The sequence below is a fragment of the Copidosoma floridanum genome, unplaced genomic scaffold, assembly GCF_036245765.1.
Source record: "Copidosoma floridanum isolate Cflo_tuat_1 unplaced genomic scaffold, Cflo_Japanese_pri ptg000029l, whole genome shotgun sequence".
Lineage (NCBI taxonomy): Eukaryota > Metazoa > Arthropoda > Insecta > Hymenoptera > Encyrtidae > Copidosoma > Copidosoma floridanum.
In genome coordinates, this window is record NW_028321906.1 from 2,228,299 (window position 1) to 2,251,607 (window position 23,309).

The 23,309-nt window shown below is 36.9% G+C and overlaps 2 protein-coding genes across 2 annotated transcripts in view; one reads left to right on the plus strand and one right to left on the minus strand.

The window, feature by feature from the left end:
* Positions 1–1,739: 1,739 nt before the first annotated feature.
* Positions 1,740–23,309, plus strand: part of LOC106644186 (protein trachealess) — a 363,163-nt gene continuing 341,593 nt past the window's right edge. Inside the window, exons 1-2 of the mRNA XM_089596061.1 lie at positions 1,740–1,820; positions 2,167–2,615. Coding sequence (XP_089452187.1) covers positions 1,740–1,820; positions 2,167–2,615 — 530 coding nt within the window. The remainder of the gene's footprint in view (positions 1,821–2,166; positions 2,616–23,309) is intronic.
* Positions 6,302–8,756, minus strand: LOC106644190 (alpha-1,3-mannosyl-glycoprotein 4-beta-N-acetylglucosaminyltransferase B-like). The gene is made up of 6 exons (XM_014359591.2): positions 8,256–8,756; positions 7,971–8,017; positions 6,918–7,228; positions 6,714–6,844; positions 6,533–6,640; positions 6,302–6,469 (listed from the first exon to the last, which is right to left on the minus strand). Exons 1-6 carry the CDS (start codon positions 8,736–8,738, stop codon positions 6,452–6,454), a joined length of 1,098 nt encoding a protein of 365 aa, XP_014215077.2. The 5' UTR covers positions 8,739–8,756; the 3' UTR covers positions 6,302–6,451.

A 23,309-nucleotide genomic window follows, 5' to 3' on the forward strand; every position in this document is an offset into this window, starting at 1 on the left:
ATATGGACTCGCTCTATTCTCTCCGAGCTCCCTCTTTTACCCTTCCTCCGACCAGAGCTTCTTCACGTAGAGGCAGAGACAACGCAATGCCTCCTCGTTTCTCACTCTTGTCACACAAGGGGTCAAGCTGAGTTCTCATGGAAATTTATTGAACGGGGTGCGCTCTCTGGTGCATTTGTTGCTTGTTTCTTTTTTTTTTTTTAGTTTCGACACAAATCATCTACTTATATCCAATTATGAGACTATTTTTGCAAATAGTCGTTTTCATACCTTCTTACCTTGTTTTTTACAATTGAATGTTAACACATACGATAATTCCTTAGTTAAGTGAAGATAAATTACGTTGACGAATGTTTTCATCTTGTACTATGCAGGAAAAAAAATTGATTCTTGTTTATTTGAGTGTAAAGACTCATGAAATTGTATAATGTACGAGCGCTTGATCGTTATTGACCATAGAAGTGAAAGTGTACCAATTGTGTCAGACATCAGATCTCGCAAACTCTCGACAAGTTGAATTTCAAGAAAATTACATGCAAGTTCAGCTTTCCGTATGCAAATTATTGTCATAGTTATTTTGCAAAGTGGTAAGGTAATATCAATATATTTATTATCGTAACAGAATTGGAATCCGGCGTCACTCATCATTTTAATCAAATAAACGGTAAGGATACCATGTCTGCCAATTATGCAACATGCATATTTTCTCCTTAATATGGACAGCTGGATTATTGTATGAATTTCTAGAAGCTCAGTTGGCCAACTTCATATTTAAGTTTTATATACTATTTATAATTTTCCTACTTAAAAATTCTTACAACTATATTAAATAACTCATCCTTGTGAGAAGTGGAGAATTGAAAATCTCTGATTTACTTAAATTAGGGATAAATTATAAATAATCAAGTATTAAAAGGTGCAGACAGTGTATTTTCGTAAAATTTTAAAATGAAATTGTGAAATTAGACATAATTGAAGTATAAAAATCATCTAAAATCAAATAACTTTGTAATCAGATTTTTGAAATCAAAAGTGCATATACATAAAAACATTATTTTTCAAAACATGATATACATTTTATTGTAGAATTTCAACTGAAAAACTTTTTTCTGCAAAACTTTTACAGATAGATATAAGCTTTTCAGTTTGAGTCAATGACCTGACACAGACATACTTACTGACAATCCTATGAAATGCACATGGCATAAAAGCTAAAAAATATTGTTTAGTTGAAAAACTAACGTTCAATCAATTTCACGCGATCCACTTATCAAGAAAAGTCGCAAGATCTCTTCAAACCCTCGTCGATTTCCTCCGGTGTCAGTCAGTGGTATCTATAACTCTCGAGGGTTCGCAGAGAGGGCTCGCTCAGCACCGCTGGCGCAGCATCCTCCACTCGGCTGTCTGCGTGCAAGTAATGCTCGGCGGTGGGTGGCGCGCGAATACGCGCGCGCGCCCTGCATCACGTGGTCGTCTCAATCCTCTTTCTCCATCTCTCTTTCTTCCCTCCCGAGAGCGTGCGAAGCGCGTACAGGTAGGTACGACGCGAAAGTGCGGATCAGAGGCTCCGCCCCCGCGAGCAACTCGTCCCCTGCAGCGTCGCCACCGCACTCACGCGGCCGTACCGGCATCATTCATGGCCGAGCCAAAGGCCGCGCCGCTCTCTCTCTCTCTCTCTCTTTCCTCTCGTTGCAGGCTCCCCCGCTCTTAGTTATCTGACGCAGTAGCTAGCTGTGGCGATGCTGCGGTACGACAGAGCGAGCGTGGATTCGCGAGGCGACGCGTGCGCGCAAAGTTCGGATCAGTGTCCAGTGCGATCGGTAAAGATCGGTATGTCCCCCGGTTGAGATTGTGTGGTTTTTCGGTGTCTAGTAAAGTGGTACTCGTCGATACTGCGTTTGTGATGAAAAAAGAGCAATGTTGATGTTTATCTATCCACGCGAGAGTTCGATCGGTATCGAAGCAGAGTGCCGTACGTTGGGGTTTAAAGAGTGACGTTGCCGATTCGAAGCGTGGCGTGGAAGTGTATATGAGAAGGGAAAAATAGTTGAAAAGTGTGTGCTCAAGGGTAAGCATTTTTAAATAGTGCCTTACACTGAGTAGTAAACCAGTTGAACCGATCTCTCTCGAAAAACGAGTTGATCGGCCGATATTTCCGGGTGGCAGTCAACCCCATCCGTGGTGGAGGGCTGGCTGATGCATCGGGGTGCGGATGGTGGCGTCGGTGCTAGAATCAGTGGATCTGGAGGGGTAGGTGGTACCAGTGGTGGGATTAGCAACAACCCAGCAGGAAGTACAGCTGTGGGTAGCCGATCTCTCAACCTCGAGCTCGATCATCACCACCACCACCCACACCACCACCACCATCATCATCATTACTCGCATCAATCGGGGGCGACGACGGTGGCTGCTGCAGCGATGACCGGCACCGGGTCGGCTGGTGCCTACTGGGGTGCCGTGCTTGCCGGTCATCACGCCGCTGCTGCCGCGGCGGGTATGATGCAGCCACCCCCTGGTGCCGATTACGGGCCAACGCCGGCGCATCATCCGGCTGCCCCCGGCCACCCCACCATGCCAATGGATCTACATGTGACGCAAGCCTTTCCCTACTACAGGTGCGCTCTTCGTCTTATTTTGCATTTGTTTGTGTGTGTGTGCTTTCTCCTTGTCCATAACTAAGAAAGAGGAAATGAATTACATCGTTTTTTTCGTTGTGATTTAGTCATTAAACCAACTATGAAATTAACGCTTTCGGCGAGCATTGATCTTTAATTATTCTAAGTGCATCGACACTGAAATTGTGAAAAACATATTTTTAATGGTATGATTCATTTTTTGAAAACAAAAGGATAGCAATTTGATATTTCTTTTTGGTAGACGTTGCAATATTAGTATTATCATGTAGCTTTGACATAGTGTTTTCCTGTTATCATTTTATATGTTGATAAATAATCCATACGAAATACCTACTCTTGAAAATCTTTTTCGTCCATTCAGTGAAAGATAATTAGGTGATGTTAAGAATTGTAATTGTTTACAAAATGATGTTGTCAAGTCAATAAAAAGTGATTCATGGTAACTTGAAAAGCAGCTCATATGAAAAGTTATGAGAAAAGAAGTAAAAATAAAAACTTAGTGTTTGAAAAAAGCTTGAAGTCTTTTGCAATTCGTTAACATCACTTGTCCATAGGCATCACAATAAGTAGAGGTCGATATTTTATCTACCTTAATCAGGCTGTAACTTTTGAATATTATACCTAGCTAAGCAAAATTGTGCTAATTAAGAATAAATGGATCGAAAAAATTTTACTTTGTCCAAGTGCATATCGGCAAATAATGGAATGTATACTATTTATAGTTGATCTACCTCGTTCTGTGATGAATCTAGAAAATATGAAAAAATTCTTCATCCATTTAAAAGTTTAAATAACTTTTGTTTAAAAATATTAAATTAAAACAGAAATAAAGTGACGTAACAAATATGCAGAAAGAGGAGTATATAAAGTCCATAACTTATCAAATTTCGAAAAGTTGTTAAAACAGCTATATACTTAATTTTAACAAAAAAAAACTATTAACTACTCAAAGTTGCTCCAGTATCTGGTAATTTATTACGCTGGGACAACAAGGCTGCAAACTTTACTTTTATCTCGATAGTACTAACATAATTATAGATGAATCATGACCAAAAAATTATGACATATAGTTGTCAAGCTTTATCGATTTTGTCAATTTTCGTTTAATTTTCATGAGAATCTCTATTAATTGAGAAAAAATTATGAACTGGAACTATACATCACATTATATTCTCAATAAATAACACTCTGTTACTAATATTTAAAAACCCAAAAATGTATTGCTCAGTACTTTTTTATCATCGCTCAAGAATATCCATATAAAATTTTAAGTCCAAATATTAAGTAGAAATAATTCTAAAATATTATCTCACCACGTCTTGTATCCCTGCTGTTATTGATTAACGTTTTCATAGCCTTATCTCTTGCTAACAAATATTACCGATCGTGCCATAAAATAATGGCGTCAACCATGTCACACCACCTAAAGACATAGTCAGGTTCAGTAACTATAATTTATTAAAGTCAACCAGCATCAGCCCTCTTAATTACCATCACTCACTTGCAATCCATATCATCATCCTAATAAGTTTTAAAGCGGACATGCGACCAATGTAATGTGTTGATCACCTCGAAAAATCGTCGGTTCACCACACGAACCAACACATCGTCTGATTATTCTAATAGAACGTCTCGAATATTAGCATGACAGTTCATTGAGTAAATCGTACTTGTCGCTCTATTTTTAGTCAACGGCAGCAGTTACTCCGACTACGGCGAAGCGCACACTTTGCCTCGTCCGGTTGTTTGCGGCTCTCTCTCCCTCTCTCTTTTACTCCTTTCTTTCTTTCTTTCCTTCTTTCTTCTTGATTTCACTCTGGCTACATTTACTTTTGACAGTTTCGACTGTTGTCAACTTGGATGGACAAATTTTATGAGAAACACTTGTTTGGCGTAGTTTTAAATTTAATTATTGCGGGAAATACACTCAAACAGTTGGAATCGGTATCTAGGGTTGGATCTTATTTTACCAATGGATATCTGACAATCAAATACTTATCTTAAGAAATGTATGTTTTTTTCGGTGAATGAGTTGGTATTAGGATATTTGTGAATATTAGTCATGTTTAATATTTTAGGGCCTAAGACCTTGTACAACGTAAGTGTCATTATTGTGAATATAAAAGGATGTTGATAATCATATAATTAGTGCGAATTGAAAACACACACATATCCTCTTGGATTTGTTAGTGGTTGTGATGGTTGCATCTGACAGTCGTCAAGTGGATGTTGTTTGCAAGATATGAGCTGAATGTTTTTTTCTTCCTTTAAATTCAATTTTTATTTCATCTCGTAGATGGGTGTAAGCTGTTGATGTGTGGTATTAAATATATGCATCATAGTAGATTATTGAGAATATATGAATTCTTTTCTTTACTACAAGATGTATAAGATCGTACTGTTAAACGAGTTTAGACCTTAACTCTTTATTTTTGACCGCTGCCCAATATTTACCCAGTTGTAACTTGAGGGGTACCATTTTACCTCATAACTTGAAAAAAAAAACAAAAAAAAAAAAGATTTAAAAAATGGACTTTAGTAACAAACGAAAAATTAAGTAAATAGCACTCGTAATCTCGTTTTTAAATTATTCCGAGCAGTAGCCACCACAAAATCCTATAAAATTAATCCAGAACTGTTAGTGATTGGAACTCGAAAATTTTAGTTGCAGGAGAAGTTTTTTTTTTACGGTGCCTTGTCTTGGGACATCTCACTTACTCAAATAATTAATAGTAAACAATTCTTTTTTACTTCTTGTATTCTTTAGAAAAAGTTTACAAATTTCAAGTAATACCTGATAATACTTAAAAATTTTTAGATTTTTCAAAATACATTTAATGTACTCTTGACATCGGCTTGACTTCACAAATATTTTTATCACTTGCTATTTCTTTGTATCATACTTCACGAATTTGCCAAATGAACAAATAAATCGTGATTAAAAAAGTATGTGAACACGTAATTCATTCGAGTCCTCAAAATAAAAAATCTCTTCCCTTAACTATCCTTACATCTTATACGATATTTTGTTGTTGCTCGAACACTTAAATCTCACTTAAACACACGTAACAGTAATCAACAAAAGATTCTACAAAAATAGCAATCACGCTCAAAATCTCGATATCTTCGTTCACTCAACATTTCGTTCGATACTAAATACACAACCAGTTGAGTGTAACAAATTGCAAAAGATACGTGATTCTCCGAGCTCATATACTACCAAGTCAGGACCAATGCGTTCGCAGACGGAATACAGAATACGTCCCAAACTGTCACAGAGGTCCAGCGAGGAACTTGGCTTGCACACGCGTCAGCTGACAAGTGTCAGCCACCCTGGGCTCAGAAAATGCGCGGGAAAAGGAGAGGAGGCATAGAAAAAAGGAGCAGAGAGGGGCGCATTATCATTCCTAGCTCGTGCGGGTTATTAGCATCCCGCTATCAATTATCCGAGCGCGTGCAGTACCGTCGCTCGTTTCCCCATCTTCTCTTTCGGCTCCGATCCCTCTGACATGCCGGCATGGCTTCCTTTTCTCCGATCTTCCTCCTTCGACTTATATGAGTTGCGGAGTCGCGTTTGATCGCACACACACACGTGTTTGCGCGCGCGCGTGCAATGTATTTATAAAACGAAGTCACAAGCCACTGCGATGCAGAGCCGACACTCTGTTTGCATGAGCAGCTTACGAATGGCCTGGATAATGAGTTGAAATGTTGAGTTGAGATGTTGATACTCGTGAATTTTACCTGGTAATTCACATTGGTCCTTTGGCTAACATCCGAGCTCCAGCCCATGAGTGACTATGATTGAGCCAGGTTCAGAGAAACTTTTTAGCCTGCAATTGTAATGAAATGTAAGATTATTGTCTTTCACGTATTATGGCAAAAAGTTAATTTACCTTTAATTTCTGTATTTTTCCTGATAACGAGGAATGAAGTCCAACGTGTTGAAACAGGGATGAGCTGTAGCTGAGCCATACTTTTTCCTTGGCTTCCTGACACTTTTTCTAAAGACATTAACATTTGTGAAAATAAGTGACTGAAACAAGTTCAATGATTATAGTGCAAGTTCTTACTCACCCCATCCATGTCGAAGGAACAAACTTTTACGGTTAAAAAGTAACTTATCAGCCAATCAACAGGCTGGTCATTGTAAAATATTGTAAAAAATTGAACCAACCACGGTAAGTCTGAGGTTTTGAACAACTTTCCTGCAGATTTATTTAATTATGAAATTATTTTGAAGCTGAGACGATACTAATTGCGATTGAATTTTTATCCTACCTATGAAACCTAGCTCGCAAAAATCAAGAATATACCAATCCTGCTTCATATTGGTTTTTTGTAAAGCGAAGGATTTCATTGTCCCGATATAATTTTTTTTAGATACTATGTCATCCTCCAATTGCAAATAAAAGCTTCCTTTTGTCTGAGCATACGACATTAGGAATGCAAAATCCAAGTTTTGCTTTGATCTCCACATGACCCGATTATGTGAATCTCCTAATGTATCGCGCACTTTCGAAATATCTGGATAATACGATGGATTAGGTGAAATCACTTCCAAAAGTCCTGATTTTAACTCGACCGGAAACCTGTACGACAAAATCGTATGATTCATGTTTATTGTAGATAGTAACTTGAAAGTTATATTTGTTTTTGTAGAGCTTTTATACAGAGTACATCAGAAATCTGTCTCTTGAGATGTAGGTACTTATTATTATCTTTACATAAAGAGAAAAAAATTAAACCAAATTTAAGTGTGGTTTAATTTTCAGTATTTCCGGATATTCTTCCCAACAAGTATATACTTAAAGAAAAACTGTTTACATTAATACGTTTGAAATATTCATGACTTGAGACGAATAAACGGTATAACATAATACAAAAATTAATTATTACAAGTAAAAAGTCATAACTGAAAAAAGTACGAAACATTTAAAGTTGGGAAGTTATTCTGGCTTTATTTACAGATATACACTCACTGAAACTAAAAAGTATTTAGTCATAAGCCGTACTTGTTGTAATGAATCACACGACTGAATTTTTCAATAGCAAACAATTTCAGTAATTTTTTAACTAACTAAAATCTACATTCAAGCAATAAACCATTTCTTGTTTTTTAATTAACACACTAATTTAATCGTTTTTAAACCATAATTGTAAAACTCCTAAAATTACTAGTTTTTTTTTTATATTCATACGATCACTATTTTAAGGTTTAATAGATTCGTCACAGATAAAATTACTTATTCACAGTTAATAAAAGCGTTAACATTAACCATAAACTGTTTGTTATACTGACAATTTAAGGCAATCATACTAATAATTACTTACTGTAGTTCTATTTCCTTTGCTACTCGTTTGACATATTTCTTGTCAGTCTAAAAAAAAATCAAAGTTTTAGGAAACACTTACAAGTCATATGCAATGAATTATAGTAATAACGTAAAAAAAGAGACTTAAACGAAAGGAATATTAACTATTTATCTACACTTTTTGTAAATTTTTGTAGATAATCCATTTAAGAAAATTGGTAAAATTGAGATATTAATATCATTTATGAAAGAAAAAAATTATTTTAAAAATGAAATAAAACATGAGAGTAATGTAAGAACTCACCTCAGCTATAAAAACTATTATAAGCGTGTCCGCCATTTCAGTAGAATTCATGTTACCCGTTAAATTTTTGAGAGTAGGAATCAAGTAATTCTCCTTGTCCCGTCTGACATGAGGTATCCCAAGCACCATGCTTGCACCCGACCTGCCGCTACTGTATATGAGGTTTGGTTGCAGAGAATTTCTATCTCCAAGCAAATGAGAAAAAAGACTGTATGCCGTGGGCAGCCTGATGTTATTCACATCGTGGTTAGAGTCGTTGGAAGAAATACGGGCTTCCAGCAGTTGGTGATTTACATTGATGAGATAATCCACTCGATACGTAAGCTGCTGTATGTTCCTATATAGGTCCTCTATCGTGACCTGCAGGTCAGGTTTGATGTTCAAAGACTTTAATGGTGATTTGTATTGGCTAAGCACAAAGTAGAGTACAAAGAAGCAGCCCAATATCACTATGCAATATTTCAATCCTACTATTAGATTCATCGCTGAGCTACCTTTTTCGTCGTCGTTCAAGCATCGACGTGGTTATTGCTTTGAAGCTCAACACTAACATGGTACATTTCTGACGATTTCTCAACATTAGGAAACTCACACTCATATTATCATCAGCGTTGAAAGCTATAACACGATTATGAGCTCTGAGTGGGGCTTTTACTATTTAGATTAGAAAACAATTAAGCCTACACTGGCGATTCAGCTGACTTTCTTATGCTTTTCGTACATGTGTTTGTAACTTTCCAATAGACAATACTGATGATGAAAAAAAAGTCAGGTAACAATCATAGTCATTTAATTATATTTCTTTTTCCTCAAATAATGTTTATGATATCGAGTCAACAATACTTAATACTGAAACTAATTAAAAATTTATTTTTAATTTAAAGCAGAGTTTAAGTATACTTACCTTGATACTTGCACGTCAAAATGACCATTTGTAGATGCTTTCGATTTTACATCTAATAATAAAATTATACTGTTTAATCATTTGTTGATATTTTTTGATAAATAAGTATAATGTAATAATACCACAGCAACCATAGTATTTTTTACCTCTCCATACGTTAACGAGCAAACACGGTGATTCCATTTAGCCTTCTAATAAAGTGTATAATAAATTAATCGTATGTGTGTTGAAATTTTTATTTGAAAATCAATCTTTGAAATAATTATAAAAATATATCGCTTTTATAGTTTCTACATTCCATTTAAAGCTATACTATCGATAAAATCATTTTGTCAAAGAAAATATAAGTTCTTAATCCAGATAAACTTGATAGTTAAATGATACTATAACGTTAATTTAATAAAATCGATACAAATAGACATTTTTTAGAAGTTAGTGATAAACGATACAAGTTTGCAAAGTAATATTTTTCATCAAAATTCATGAACGAGCAAGACATCATTTGAACTTTTAAAATAATTGTATATACTACTGCAAGTGAAAATTTCCAATTTTTCATACATACCATAAAATACAATAACTTTGTAGATCAGCGCAGTTCTAGAAGGTATCTAGTCTGTCTTGGTTTCACCACTGACCTAAAATCCGTTGGCATTCAGAGACCAAATGTGCAAAGCACCTCGAGACACTGCAGCAATAAATGTTGCACGATTCACTAATAAACATCACGAACGTGATGAAGATAGCAAAGAAATACGTGAGAGACCGCGTCTTTGAGAATTCGAGCCCACAATGCTGTACGCGTGAGGGCACGTGGAGTCCCTCGTTTGCATGCACCGAGAGGTACATATTATTATTTTCTCGGCTGATGAGAGGTATTACCGCTGAATTTCGGCCTCGAATTGAATCTTTATGAACGATAATTACGCCCGCGAGATTTCGGACGGACGAGTCGAGAAGGATGGGGAAAGAGGGTTTGGTACCTGTGGGTTTGTTTTCGGCAATTGCAGGGAGTGGCTCCTAAGGAATGTCGACTCTCATGATAATTGCAAATTTCATTAATTCAAAGGAGCCCTTGTGCGTTGGTAAGTGATTTTGCATTTCGTAATTTAAATGTTTATGTGTATACATTTATGGTCGATATAGCCAAGACCGAATGAGATAGTAAATTTTAGAGAAAATAATTTATTGACATAAACAGCATTCACTTTTTTCTTAGTTATTTTTCTATTTATGAGTTAAGAAATAAAATCGATTATTTTATAAGCAGATGGTTAATTTTAAAATTAATATACTTGGATTCATACTTATTATTTGTAACTTTAAATTATAGTACTAAATAGTTATTCAGTCAAGTAGTTTTTAATTTATTGTATCAAGTACACAATAAGTCTTTAAAAATGAGATGTAAGTTGATTTCCAAAAAACATGAAAATCTCTGATAATTATGCACCATTTTTCAATAATAAGTTTGACAAACCGAACTATGAGTTTGAAATTTCGAAGCTGATTTCTTATTTTAAAAAATCTTTAGATGATCGTCTACATTACGAGGAAAAAAATAATGTAACTTGTATACTCAATTAAAAAACGATTAGAAACTAGTGGATAAATATATGGATAAAAGATTGAACCAAGTTAATAGTTAAAAACTACAAGTTTTGTGTTTGATTGTTTTCCTAGAGTATTTATAATAAAAAAAATGTATAATCTATGTAATGTTTTCGTCTAAGTTCCAAATGATTTTTGTAGCTTGTAATGATTTCGTGACATTATAAAAGACAAGGTTTAAAACATAAAATTTTACGGTTTTAAGATTTACGACATTTTTATGCTACTTTATCGTAAATTGATAATTTTATCCTCTTTACTGAGCCAAAAACGGTTGTGTGGCTGTTCTCAAAAATCGTTTGCATCGTAAACAATCCATATAAAATCTTAGAGTACAATCTATAAAATATAAGAGGTGCACTTACTTAAAATATTTGTATTCATCAGTTAGTTTTTGAAAGATAATCGTATACGCCACAAGCTAATTATGTCTCGCTAAGATCTACAACTTGCTTCTATAACACACATGTGCAGTCAATCGTCGATATGTGAAATTTCAGCAAATAGATGTATCTATTTTTCTTCGCAATTTCACGTTAAAGTGTCTGACAATTGGTTTATCATAAGTACAAAATTATTTGTACAATTTGAGTTTTATCAGTTAAAAATTTGATTGTTTATATTAGAAATATAATTATGTACATTATTCACTAACAATGTAGCTCTTCATTCTGGCTTTTTACTATTAACACAAAAAATACGCATGTATGACCATCCAATAAAAAAGTACAAGAAATTAAACATACAAAAAAAGTACAGCAGACGAGCGAGCGATAAATAACGCTGAAGTGTATGTTTTTGTGACGTGAGCAGCGTCTCGCCTGCGACCGTGACAAGTCGAGGGCATTAGCTACGCTTGCCGTCGAAGTCTGATGGACGATACTGCAAAGCAGACAAGATATAGCTTTCCATTGGATTCGGCCTGCAGGGCTCTGATACTCCGCTGTGGACAAGCTTCAGGCTGCTACGCAAAGCTGTCCATTTTTAAACTGAATCCATAATGAGCGAACTCAGGAGCACTCTTTTTTAAGAGAAATAAGTAACTTGGTATGTGGGGTGATCAGTATTTTAAGAATAATAAAAATAACATTTTTGTAAAATATCTGTATGTACCTGTGTATTAGTGTAATTATAAAATAGAAATGTTGCTTAATTCAATTTTCTAAATAGTTGCGTGTAAGTTAGCATGAAAAAGCTTTCCTTTTCATTTGAAATCATCTCAATTAGTTTTGTCTTAATTTTGTAGTAATGAAAAACTATATCTTTTTTTTCTTAATTTGAAAATAATCTCTTATTACGTAATAATTTGATTACCTAATGAAATTAAATATTAAAAAAATAAAAGTAATATGAGGTGTTAGATTTACTGCAAATTTCTGGTAATTGCATCTGACAATTTTCAGAAAGTTAATTTTTTTTCTCGAAAAATCATTTTTTTAATCCTCATTTCCATGCATACTCTAAATCTTTGTTCTAATCACAGAGGAAATTTCATTACGACGAATTCTCTATATTGTATGTACTGCACAAGAATAAGTTTCCAATGCACAAACCGTACCCAGTCCCATTAGACAAATGAGTTCAAAATGAACGAATTCCAGTCATTATCCACCACACATGGTACATATACTTATACCCCGGTACCAAGCACCGCAATCTCACCATCCTGCGACCAAGCATAATTACCATTCAATCATATTATCCCCCTCAAGAAGAAAAAAAAAAAAACACCATTCCCCGCGACCGCAATCTTACCCCATGTATCTACAAAACCCAGCCAGAACTCCTCCAGCTCTTCCTACTTCCTCTGTGCGTACGCACTCACACAAACGAAAAACGGCAGGCTGGATGCCCCGCTCATGCCTCTTTTCGTTCCGTATACCTATCGGTGCCCACTCCACTCTCGGCGGCCTGCAATCAGAATTGATTATAGCCTGCCGAAAAGTCCGCCCGAGCCATACCCCCGCACAACCGCCTGTATTATAATATACGATTCGCCTCGCGGGCCCAGCTCTGCACATCGCGATCCACGCCTGGCTCTACCTGCATCCGCACACTTGTCTTTTTGCTCGCGCCTTTGAACCATGCTACTACCTACTGCTGCTGCGATCTCGGCTTGGGATCGCTGGTCGAGCCGATCTTTCCAGGTTGGATACATGGTGATCTGCTGGGCCGTGTATTAGACTCTAATGGCGGTGATAATTGCGAGGGTGGATGCAGTGGGTGCGATTATTTCGATTATGGAAAAAAGGGCTGAGGAGAAGGTGTATGGACTTTGGTGCATTAGAGAAAGTATGTATAAATCACATAAGTACGTTGCACTAGGGGTCGAGGTAAAAAATAATCACTAATGTGTGGATTTCTCGGATTCTATTAAATGTCTTCACGATCTAGTGCTAGTAAAATGTTTTATCAGAATACTGTCTTTAAATATCCAAATTTTATGAGACGTTCAGTCACATGTTGCAAACGAAAAAAACTCTTTTGACAAATTTATTCTTTTATTCTTATAATCGATTACTTGAAAACAACTATGATGGTTATACATGTCATGAGTACGGTGCAGCAATAAAACACTTTATTAGACCCACGAGATCTTTTTTTCAGGGAAGTTTTTAAAAAACCATTTTTCAACTACTAACTGTACGGAAAAAATTTTGTTTGTCCAACCAAAATTTGGTTGTGCAATGCACTACTAAATTTATTTGTCAACATAACAAAAAAAAATTATTGCTATAACTAGCTTATATTACTTATTATATATTATCTGTAATTAACTTATATGAAATTATTTTTAATAGTTTAGTTAGCAAAATTTTGGTCCTGTATGGTTATATCAAGCATATATCTAAGTAGAGATGTTATCAAGATCAAATGATTGGTAGGCTTACTTAACATAGTTCGAGTATTAATCTGTTCAATTTTCCGAGGTATATTTACTTTCTTACTACAAACAAGAACTGGGGCTTTACCTGTATTTTGGATGTCTCTATAAATACAAATAGTATTATCTAAAAATGTCTATGAAATATTCATAAATGACCGAATTAATGCCACAATATTCATTGAAACAGCTCTATCGAACCTTCTAAGCATCTTAAATACAAAAAAGTATAAGGTCATACCAACTCTTGTTACGTATTGACACGAATTTAGTTAACTATTGATTGTCCTACACGTTTGGAAAAAATTTTGCGTCTTCTTTTTTTTCAGAAACAACAAATTTTATTAATGACATTATAAGGACTACTGCACATTTATATGCGAAATTTAGCATAAATACAAATCGTTACTGATACGTTAAGCCTCTGCTCACTCTGACTTATGGAATGAAAATAAATAACATAGTTCAACAGTTACCATGAGAATATCACTGACTGACGACAATTTGGCTAATGATTTCTGATACTAAGGCATAAAAAATGTTATACTACTATCATTGGAGATAACTATAATTTATAAGTTATAATGAAAAATTAAAGTACATTGAATTACATAATATTTGTTTTTCAGTCTTAATATTTTAGCTCTGGATCACATATAATTGATCTAAAACTCAATGAAAATAGCAGTTTAAGTAAAATCATGATTATAGGACAATAATTATTGGAATTTGGAATTTCTATTAAGAAGCCAATGAGATTTAATTATGCCTTAGCTTTTACTCGTACTTGTTAAGAACATTATTTTGATTTTGATACTCGAAACTCGAACTAACATTTAAAAACTACAATCAATATCCATCAACTTTACTGTTCGTCACAACTTTTAAATAATGAAGCTCTACGAAGTAAAGTACTTGAGGTTTTTTTATCTTTTCCCTTAAAAGGACATACACAAGTTCTTGAGGCTTTCAGATTTGACGTTATCATTGTTAGTTAATGATGCGTAGCCTATCGATAAACTTGTTAATCGAATTATTTAAGCAAATTTAGCTCTAAATTTTAGATTACATTTATTCTCTTGATAGGAAATTATCATCACTTTAAAATCAGAAAAATACATATATATTCAAAACTGTACTGCTTATGATGGAAGATCAATAAGGCTGATTTTGATAAGTAATTGTCAGCTACGTGGGCTCACTTTTTCCCTGTATCTCTTAACATCTTGCATTGAAAAAAAAAACTTGTAAACCCAATGCAGCAGCTCTTGCGCGTAGGCTCAATAATCGAGCGTTCGATCAAAAGAAGCATGGAAAGATCCACATCGATTGGCCAGGCCCTAGCCTCTTGCGTTAACGTGCCATAAAGTCTCCGATAATTTGACAGTGATTTCGACCGAATGGTTTCTGCACGCCAAACTTTGCCAAGGAGGCGCTACGTACGCTCGTTAAGTTCTCAAAACGAGAAGCTCCTGCGATCTCTTTCTGCGCGATCGGCATCGCTCGGTCTTTTTTGTCCGCTTTCTTCGTTTTCTTTACCGCTTCATTCCTCCCGCTTACCACTTTTTCTTTCACGTGCTTTCTTTTGCTTATTTTCGGTATGCTGAGTTTTTTTTTTTTTTTTTTTTTTTTTTTTTAAGGCAACCTCTTCGCTTTAACGCTTTCTTCGAAAAGCCTGTTAAATGAGATTGGGTAATTTTGATCAAATTTGTATACAAGCATTCAAAAAAAAAATCCTGTGGTCATCAAACAACAAGTACACTTTACTCGAAATAATATGGGACGAGTGGCACTACAATTTATTGTAATTACTCCTAATAACATCGATTCATTATCAACACAGTTTTACAATGCGAAAAAAATGGATCTCGAAACAATCACGAATACACTTTGTCGCTAAATCATCAAGAACCCATCGCTCTAGTTAGTCGTTTACAACTATATTCCCAGAAAATCATCAATATTGTTTCAATACATCTTACAGAGTGTACCTCGTCACGAAAATACCGTTTCGTTGAAAACATCTCGAAAATCGGCTCCGTAATCAAAGACATTACACGGCCCCCTACGGCCCCCTATTTTTGTGCGGGGCCACTTAAACGCCGTTCAACCGATCGCATCCCCCTCCTCACACCCGCCCTCCATAAAAACAAAATATAAGCTTGAGCCGTGTTCTTTTTTGCTCGCGCATGCGTGCCTCGGGCGTTCGGGAGCACGAGCACATAAAATCTCCCCACAAGCGTCGTCGTCTTCTTACAACAGCACGTGCCAGAGGCGATGCAGCATACAAGTAGCAAGAAAAAACACAAGCACGCGAGCAACCTTTACCGTGGTCCTGATCGACGTTCTGCGCGTATATATGTGACCACGCGGCCGTCTCTTTTTCGTACTTGCAACGTTTTTGGCAGCTATGGCGGTTCTGTAAATCATTTGCTTCTTGTGTGTCGACTACCTGCAAAATCGCGCCTATCCAGAGAGAGAGGAGGCGATGGGTGTGACGTGCAATTTTCTCGCTTTGACAAACGTAGTAAACGCGCTGCGGTACGTCGGATGACAGACGTTCGTGAGCTGCGGGAATTTGGTAGTAGTTAAGGGTCATTTTTTTAAATCATGAAAGAAGCCGTTGGTGGAACGAGGCATGGAAGGTTCTTTGAGTTCTTGTTTGTATTTATATACGTGAAAAATAACCCTTTATATCGGCCCAACATGTTCAGTTCCAGCAATTGTAAAATAGCAACGTTTGATGAAATTCATAGCTGAAATGTAGTGATTTTTTTCTAAATTACCAAAATTTGATTTAGTGTAATTTAATTTTCTTCAGTGTTATACCTAACACTTTTTATTGTTTTCTGGAACCTTCTTAAATTGAAATCATAGTATTATCAATATGTTTTGGGTTACTTGATGAAAATCCATTTTGTAATTAAGTTGTTAATTGAAAGTAAGATCCATTTACTTATAAAAATCATTGTCAGTAAGCTTCCATAGTTCCCAAATTAAACGCCAGTAAAGATGCGTTTTCCAAGCAAGTTTCACGCACAGGTCATGCAAACTCAACCGTTACCAATAAACGCCTTGCCTCCGACAAGCTATTAATACTCGCACATACCAATGACTGCCCAAGAAAATCGACAAAGTAGCATTATAGATATCGACGATTGGGAAGCCAGTTCGCCGTACATGTAATACATAACGGTCGTAGCACCACTCGAGCTGCTTCGGTAATCTATTACCCCAGCGCACCCCAGCGCATGGGGAGGCGCGATGACCCAGCTTCCTCCTGCTCGAGAGTCTGTATAATCGCCTGCCACACACGCGATCGACCCGATCTGGGAGGTCTTGAACTCTTCGATTCACCCGCTCTTGAAAGTGTACGTACTCGTGCTCAGGTGCACGCTGCAATCAGTCATGTGAATAACGCGCGCAAGCAGCTAATGCAGCCCGTGCAGTGAGAGATTGCCGATCGCTCCGATCGGTCGGGATAGCTAAAGGATAGACGGCCTCAAACCGTATAGTTATGGGTGGTCAGAAACACCTCGATCTCACCTGGGCTCATGGATTAAGTTAGAAAGAAGTCATACGGCCAAATGATCCTGTAAAAGATTCTTAAAAAATTGATCTTTATCTGATCTCTCTTTGTTGATAGTTAGTTGGTAGAGAGGTGGATTTCCTCTCTTACTAATGCTTACTAATTAAAGATTTTGTTTTTTCCCTATTGGAATATTGTAGCATTTTTAGTTTGTAGACCAACTATTTTAATTCAGATCTCAGTTATCTTTACATTATCTCTATGATTCTACATATTTGTACTTCATATTCTAATATGCAGAGGGATGGATGTCGGAGTTTTCGTGATTAAAAAATTCCACTGTCTCAGTTTTCTACGGGTAAAATATAGTTACAACTCGGAAAACTTGATTTATCGATATTCATTTTCTAAAGTGTATTACCTCTCTCTTTCTCTCTTTTATTTGTACAGCCTCGTAAAAATCTCATACGGTACTAAATAATACAACGTAACGGTAGACATCGTTGAATTGACTTAATGGCCAGTCAACACCTTCCTTTACGCCGATCGTATGCTGTTAAGACCCACGTGGTAATTTCCCCCCGTAGCGGCGATCGTCCGTACAGGGACCCACTGCTTGTGCAACAGTACTCGAGAGCCGAGTGTCTTTTCCGTCAAACGTATACATTTACGCGATATGGGTGCAACCACACACGTCTTACGCAATTTTTACGAAAGCGCGTTAATATTGTTGGGCGCCTAATCAAGAAAAAAGGCACTATAGAGGGTTTACCCGTTTGCTTTGGCCTTGATTTCTCGACTATTATATGAAAAACGTGGAGAGATGAATCCTTTGTATGGAGACTCCTACTCCAGATGAGCTGAATGAAACAGAGGCTGGGGTTTATGGGCAACATTTTCTCTCGGGTTTTGTATATTTCGCCATCACTCGATTTGTCCACTTGCTGTAAAAGTTAGTAAGCAGCTCATAAGTAACGTAGGCGTGAAACGGCTTCCATTCGCGATGTTTGGCTCAACAACCAGTGTTTAGATCTCGCGGATAGACCTGAAAGCTAGGTGATTTGAGATTTTCATAGCCCTACAACAGGTGTTCTATTGGGAAATAACCATTGCTTTTCATCGCTGCGAAACGTTTATTGTTAACATCTATGAGTACGACTTTGCGTAAGAAGATTAAAAGAAGCAGTTTGGAAAAATCATCTAAAATAATTGCATGCTCGATAAAACGAGGCTTGACAAATCGACGTCTCGTTGATGTAAAAGCTCAAGTGAGAAAAAAAGTACATTGCAGTGAAGCGAAGGACAACGAGTGGATCGCAAAGTTAATGAAAAGAGTGGAGTGAATGTGCACTGAGCCAAGTGCAAAGTGCTATGAAAAAAAAAAAGGAGCAGGGGTGTGGAGTGGAGAAAAAAATAGCCCCACAGCCCCAGGGACGGAATGCGGGTCCACGTAGACAGCTTAGCATACTTTATTTGATTTTTTCGTATTGGATAATAGTCCCAGGTAATAGGGTACACGCGCGCGCGCGCGCGCTATGAGGAAATTCTGGCACCCTCGGCCTCCAAGGAAAAAGCGTGCACAGCCACTCGAAGACCCGACCGGCACTGCATTAACGAATTTACATTTTTTAAACGGGGGGCAGCCCTCTCTTTTTTTCCTCACCCCCACCCTCCATGCGTCTTACACCGGCTGCTGAGAAACGGTGTTTTGAAACTCAGAGGGTGATAACTTGCGAGCCATTTGTTTCCGCGCGGGGGAACGAAGCCTCATCCCCAGCAGAGGATCACGAGCGCGAGTTCGCGAGGAGCTCTGGCTTGCCATTCTTTCTCCGGAGCTCAAAAATTAAAAGGCCCGTGGCAATTAATACCAATTGCCGGAGGGAGGAAAGAAGCGTTCGTTAATTTGCGAGGGTGATCAGTGGCGAAGGCTCTCTCGGGGGCCCGGGTATTTGTCAGGATCAAGATTCGGCGTGTCTTTCGAGGTGAGGTGTCGCGGTTGATTTTTGGGGGCCGAGGGTTGTCTTTTTTATTCCTGTTAGACTTACAACCCAAGGACACTGAAGGGTGCTATTTTCGACTCTGGTTCAAGGTTGGGGAGGAATCTTCGGGAAATGGACTATTTATGGCTGCCATCTAATATTTATGATGCGCGCGTGGAGCCGGGTGGGGTGAAATATTTGGTTTGATTGTATGGTTTCTTTGATGTTGCGCAGTGAAGGTACGAGTATCTATAAGACGCTGTCGCATTTTGATTTGTAGAAAATGAGATTGAGATTCGTTCAATCCTTTTTGCTGCTAAGATAATGTTTGTCCTGTTGTGATGAGCTCCGTAGTGTTTTGGATGGAAACCCATTAAAGGCAAATTAACCAAACAACGTTCTCGGTGAGAAATGCATCTTAACCACATAAATCCAGTAGAATTTTTGGGTGTATTACAGATGTCGTAATAAATATACTTCAAAATAAATATGATTTTAGTCCTTTGTACAGTAAACACTTACACGAAGAATAAAAATACGAGGATGCTTGTAATTAATAATAACGACTAAATATTTTCACAGCATTTAAAACTGCGTATAATAGCAAGAAAACTCGACATTAAGACTATTAAATGAAAAAACAAGATACAGTGTAAGCATCAAGACCACTCAAAGTAAGGGCCACAATAGGTATATGCTCCTTGAACAATAAAAGGGAAATTTTATGTTTTAGGAACTTAATTAAAACAATAAACACGTGAATAGCTTATCTGTTCTTAAGATTATCAATTCAGCATGGTAGATACAATAAGTCATTTTAATCCCATTTTCAGTTGATTTCCCCATCATAAACCTTAATAAAAATCATTTTCAATTGACTTTTTTCAATTTATGACACTTTCCAATGAATACTAAGGTTTTGTCAAAGTCAAACACATGGTTCTAAGTACTTAAGTCCATAAGAAGTTAACCCAGAAGTCTCAGATGGATTCCTTACGTCACAGGTCTCTGAAATTCGAATCCTGAACTTACTATCACTGTTTTTAATATAGCAAACATTGAAAACCTTGGGTAGTAATACTCCATCGGTAGTATGTTAAATTTTATCATACTGGGGTAGAAAAAAAAATGGCAAAAAATACATCCTCGACTTATCAGCAACGCAAAGCGATCGAGTAGCAAAGTTTCGCTCGAGTCCAAACAACTTGCACGAAGCTCGGATGACAAATCGCCGGCAACAAACAAATAGACGTCATTTGTCAGAGCCAGCGAAATTATACAAATCAAAGAGGAGCGATTTATTAGGAGCCCGAGATAACATGCACATACATGCTCGATCGTAAATACAAGGGAGATGCTGTGTACCGCCGAGAGAGCCAATATACCCCGGAATCGAGCATATGCTTCATCTAATCACGCTGACTGTAGCGTACCATTATCAGATCGGGCGTCGGCGAAAAGGAAAAGAAGAAGGAGGAGAAGGGTGTCGAGGCATGAACCCGAAATAAAGAAATAGGAGGTTGTGTTGCCTCGAGAGAAGAAAAAGTGAGAGAGAGAGAGAGAGCGCCGGCTATACATATTTAATGAGTTGGCTCGACAGTAGGTACATATACACAGTCGTGGTGTGTCTCCGCGCGGTGTACGTACATGTATGCGTAGGTACGCGGGTAAGTAAGGAACTCCGGTGAAGAAGACTCCGCGGAATATTTTTATTCAAATTGTAAGGGTAACGGATGGTGGTGGGGAGGGGAGAATATCAAAGAAAAATACGCCGAGAGCGGCTTTCCCGCATGCATAAACGTATAATCCGCAGAAGCAGATGCTATATGTATATGTGTGTACTGTGGGAGAGGAGGGTGTCAGGGGGTGAGATAATGTACAAGCTTCAAAATCTGCCTCGCTCATTATTACTCCCCCCCCCCTCCATGACTACTCCCCCGATCGGTATTGGACTGTGCTGACGGTTTTCTTCTCTCCCTCGCCCCTCCCGCTGTAGTCTTTCTCGCGCGCGCAAAAACTATACGCTCTGCGGGGGTACGAGCACATGTACGTACATGTATTTACATTACGGACTCGAAGGCTGCGGTGGTCTTATCTCTTATCCGTGGGGGGAAAAGGGGGGCTGGGAGGATGCCAATCGAGTGATGTATGTTTCGTGGGGGGATCTCACGCAAAGTGGATCTTCTTTTCTCTCGCAGGCGGGAAGGTTCGATTCGCCTAATCGGAAGAGTAACAGGCACGAGGCTCTAGTGCTCTTTTATGATTCATGGGGACAATATTTTAATGAGGCGAGGCGGGACTTGGCTTCGATTACCTTACATGTGTATTCAACACCTGTTTGAGCGTTTTCGCTGGTATTTTTGTAATGGCTTGTACTGCAATTGTACTTTGTGATTTTTCGTGATAACCAGTAGCTACTGTACGATATTTTTACAATAAAAATCTATGGATGAAAGTAGGATAACATTTATTATGCGAATGTACTGATAACTATACATATTACGTTTATCAAAGCAATATTTCTAAAGTATCGTAGTATAAATAATGCATCCACCATCCGTATAAATATCTGTATTATAGACTCTTCGTAAATCAGCCTTTTCCAACATAACATGTTTACATACTAGTACGTGCATGTATGATTACGTTGTCCTGCATTCATAACTTATTTTTTTTACTTGAACGATAATGATGAGTGGTTTTTATTGAACAATTAAATACTTGAGAAGAAAAATGTTTATAAAAAAAATAATAGTACACTATTTTGTTCTACAAAACTAGGTATGCCAACGAATTTATATTGACTGAGAATCGTTGTCCATCAGTAAAATTGACATGAAGATAAATTTACTTACTCCATCTTAGGAAATATCTCATTCATTCATTTTCTAAGACTAATAAAGATTAATATACATATCAAATTTACAGTAAAATTCTTACTTTGACTACGATACTTATTATTTACTGTATTATTTCAAAATGTATGCATTGAGAACGTTTTTATGATAAAAAAAAAAAAAAAAAAAAAAACATTTTACATCACAGTTAAGGATGCACAAACTTCTCCTTACGAATGCAATCATAGGTACTTGAATGAACTTGTAAGAGAACTCACGCTACTCGCAAGATACCTATTTTTTTAAAATAAGGGAAAAAATAATAAACGGGTTACTTGTACCACGAATGTAACAGCATGTGAGAGAGTTACAAATCACAGCATCATTGTAACAGCATGTACAAGTACATATCATGCAGTAGTATGAGCCTCCAATAAATATAAAAACACATTAGTTAAAAAGAACGTCGAGATTCGAGTGCGTTCGCATTGGGGAATAATAATAGGGTAGGCGCGGTGCAGGAGGATTACGATGTCGCAGCTGCCTCGTATTTCACGTGAAATACAAACACGCGCTTTCTTTTGGGCTTTTGGCGATGCTGCGCGGAAAAAGATCTCGAGGTCTCGCGCTCTACAGCTTATTTTGCGTTTGTCGGGAATTGCCTCTTGTGAAGAATGATTTATTACAATTCGCGTCCTTAACTCATTTGCTATACTATAAGGTTCATTGATCGAATCGAGTACATATAAAAAATATATATACATATTTTTTTTTTCATTTTTCAAAGAAAACTGTCAATTATTTTGTTAATATGAGTTCATTAGTTTATAGTTAACGTCCAACAGTTGTATAATGAATAAGTTAAAATGTCTTTTATTAAAGTCTAAGTTATACATGTGTGTAAGTAAGTACAATTACAAACATACAAACCTATGTTTGACAACTGTAAGTGAATACAAATTTTTTTGTTCTTTCATACAAATTAATAATTTTCTTTGCAATTAAAAGCTACACCTGTTGGTAACTATCGTTTGAGAAACTTTTTGTGAACAAATTTTTTTTATCGAATGGAGGCTGTTGTTAGAGCACGTAAGAATAAATATGACGTACATAATCAATAAAATATTTCTGCGTGTGCATCTAATAACGATATAGATAGAAACACAACTTACTTTAGCATTTTAGTCACATCGGTGAAGGAATAGGCATTTTGAGAATTACATACTTGGATTTATGTAGGGACTTATCTGGGGATAAAACAAAATGTGCAAATATTCAAACTGACCCTCAACGTTTTCCTATTATATTTT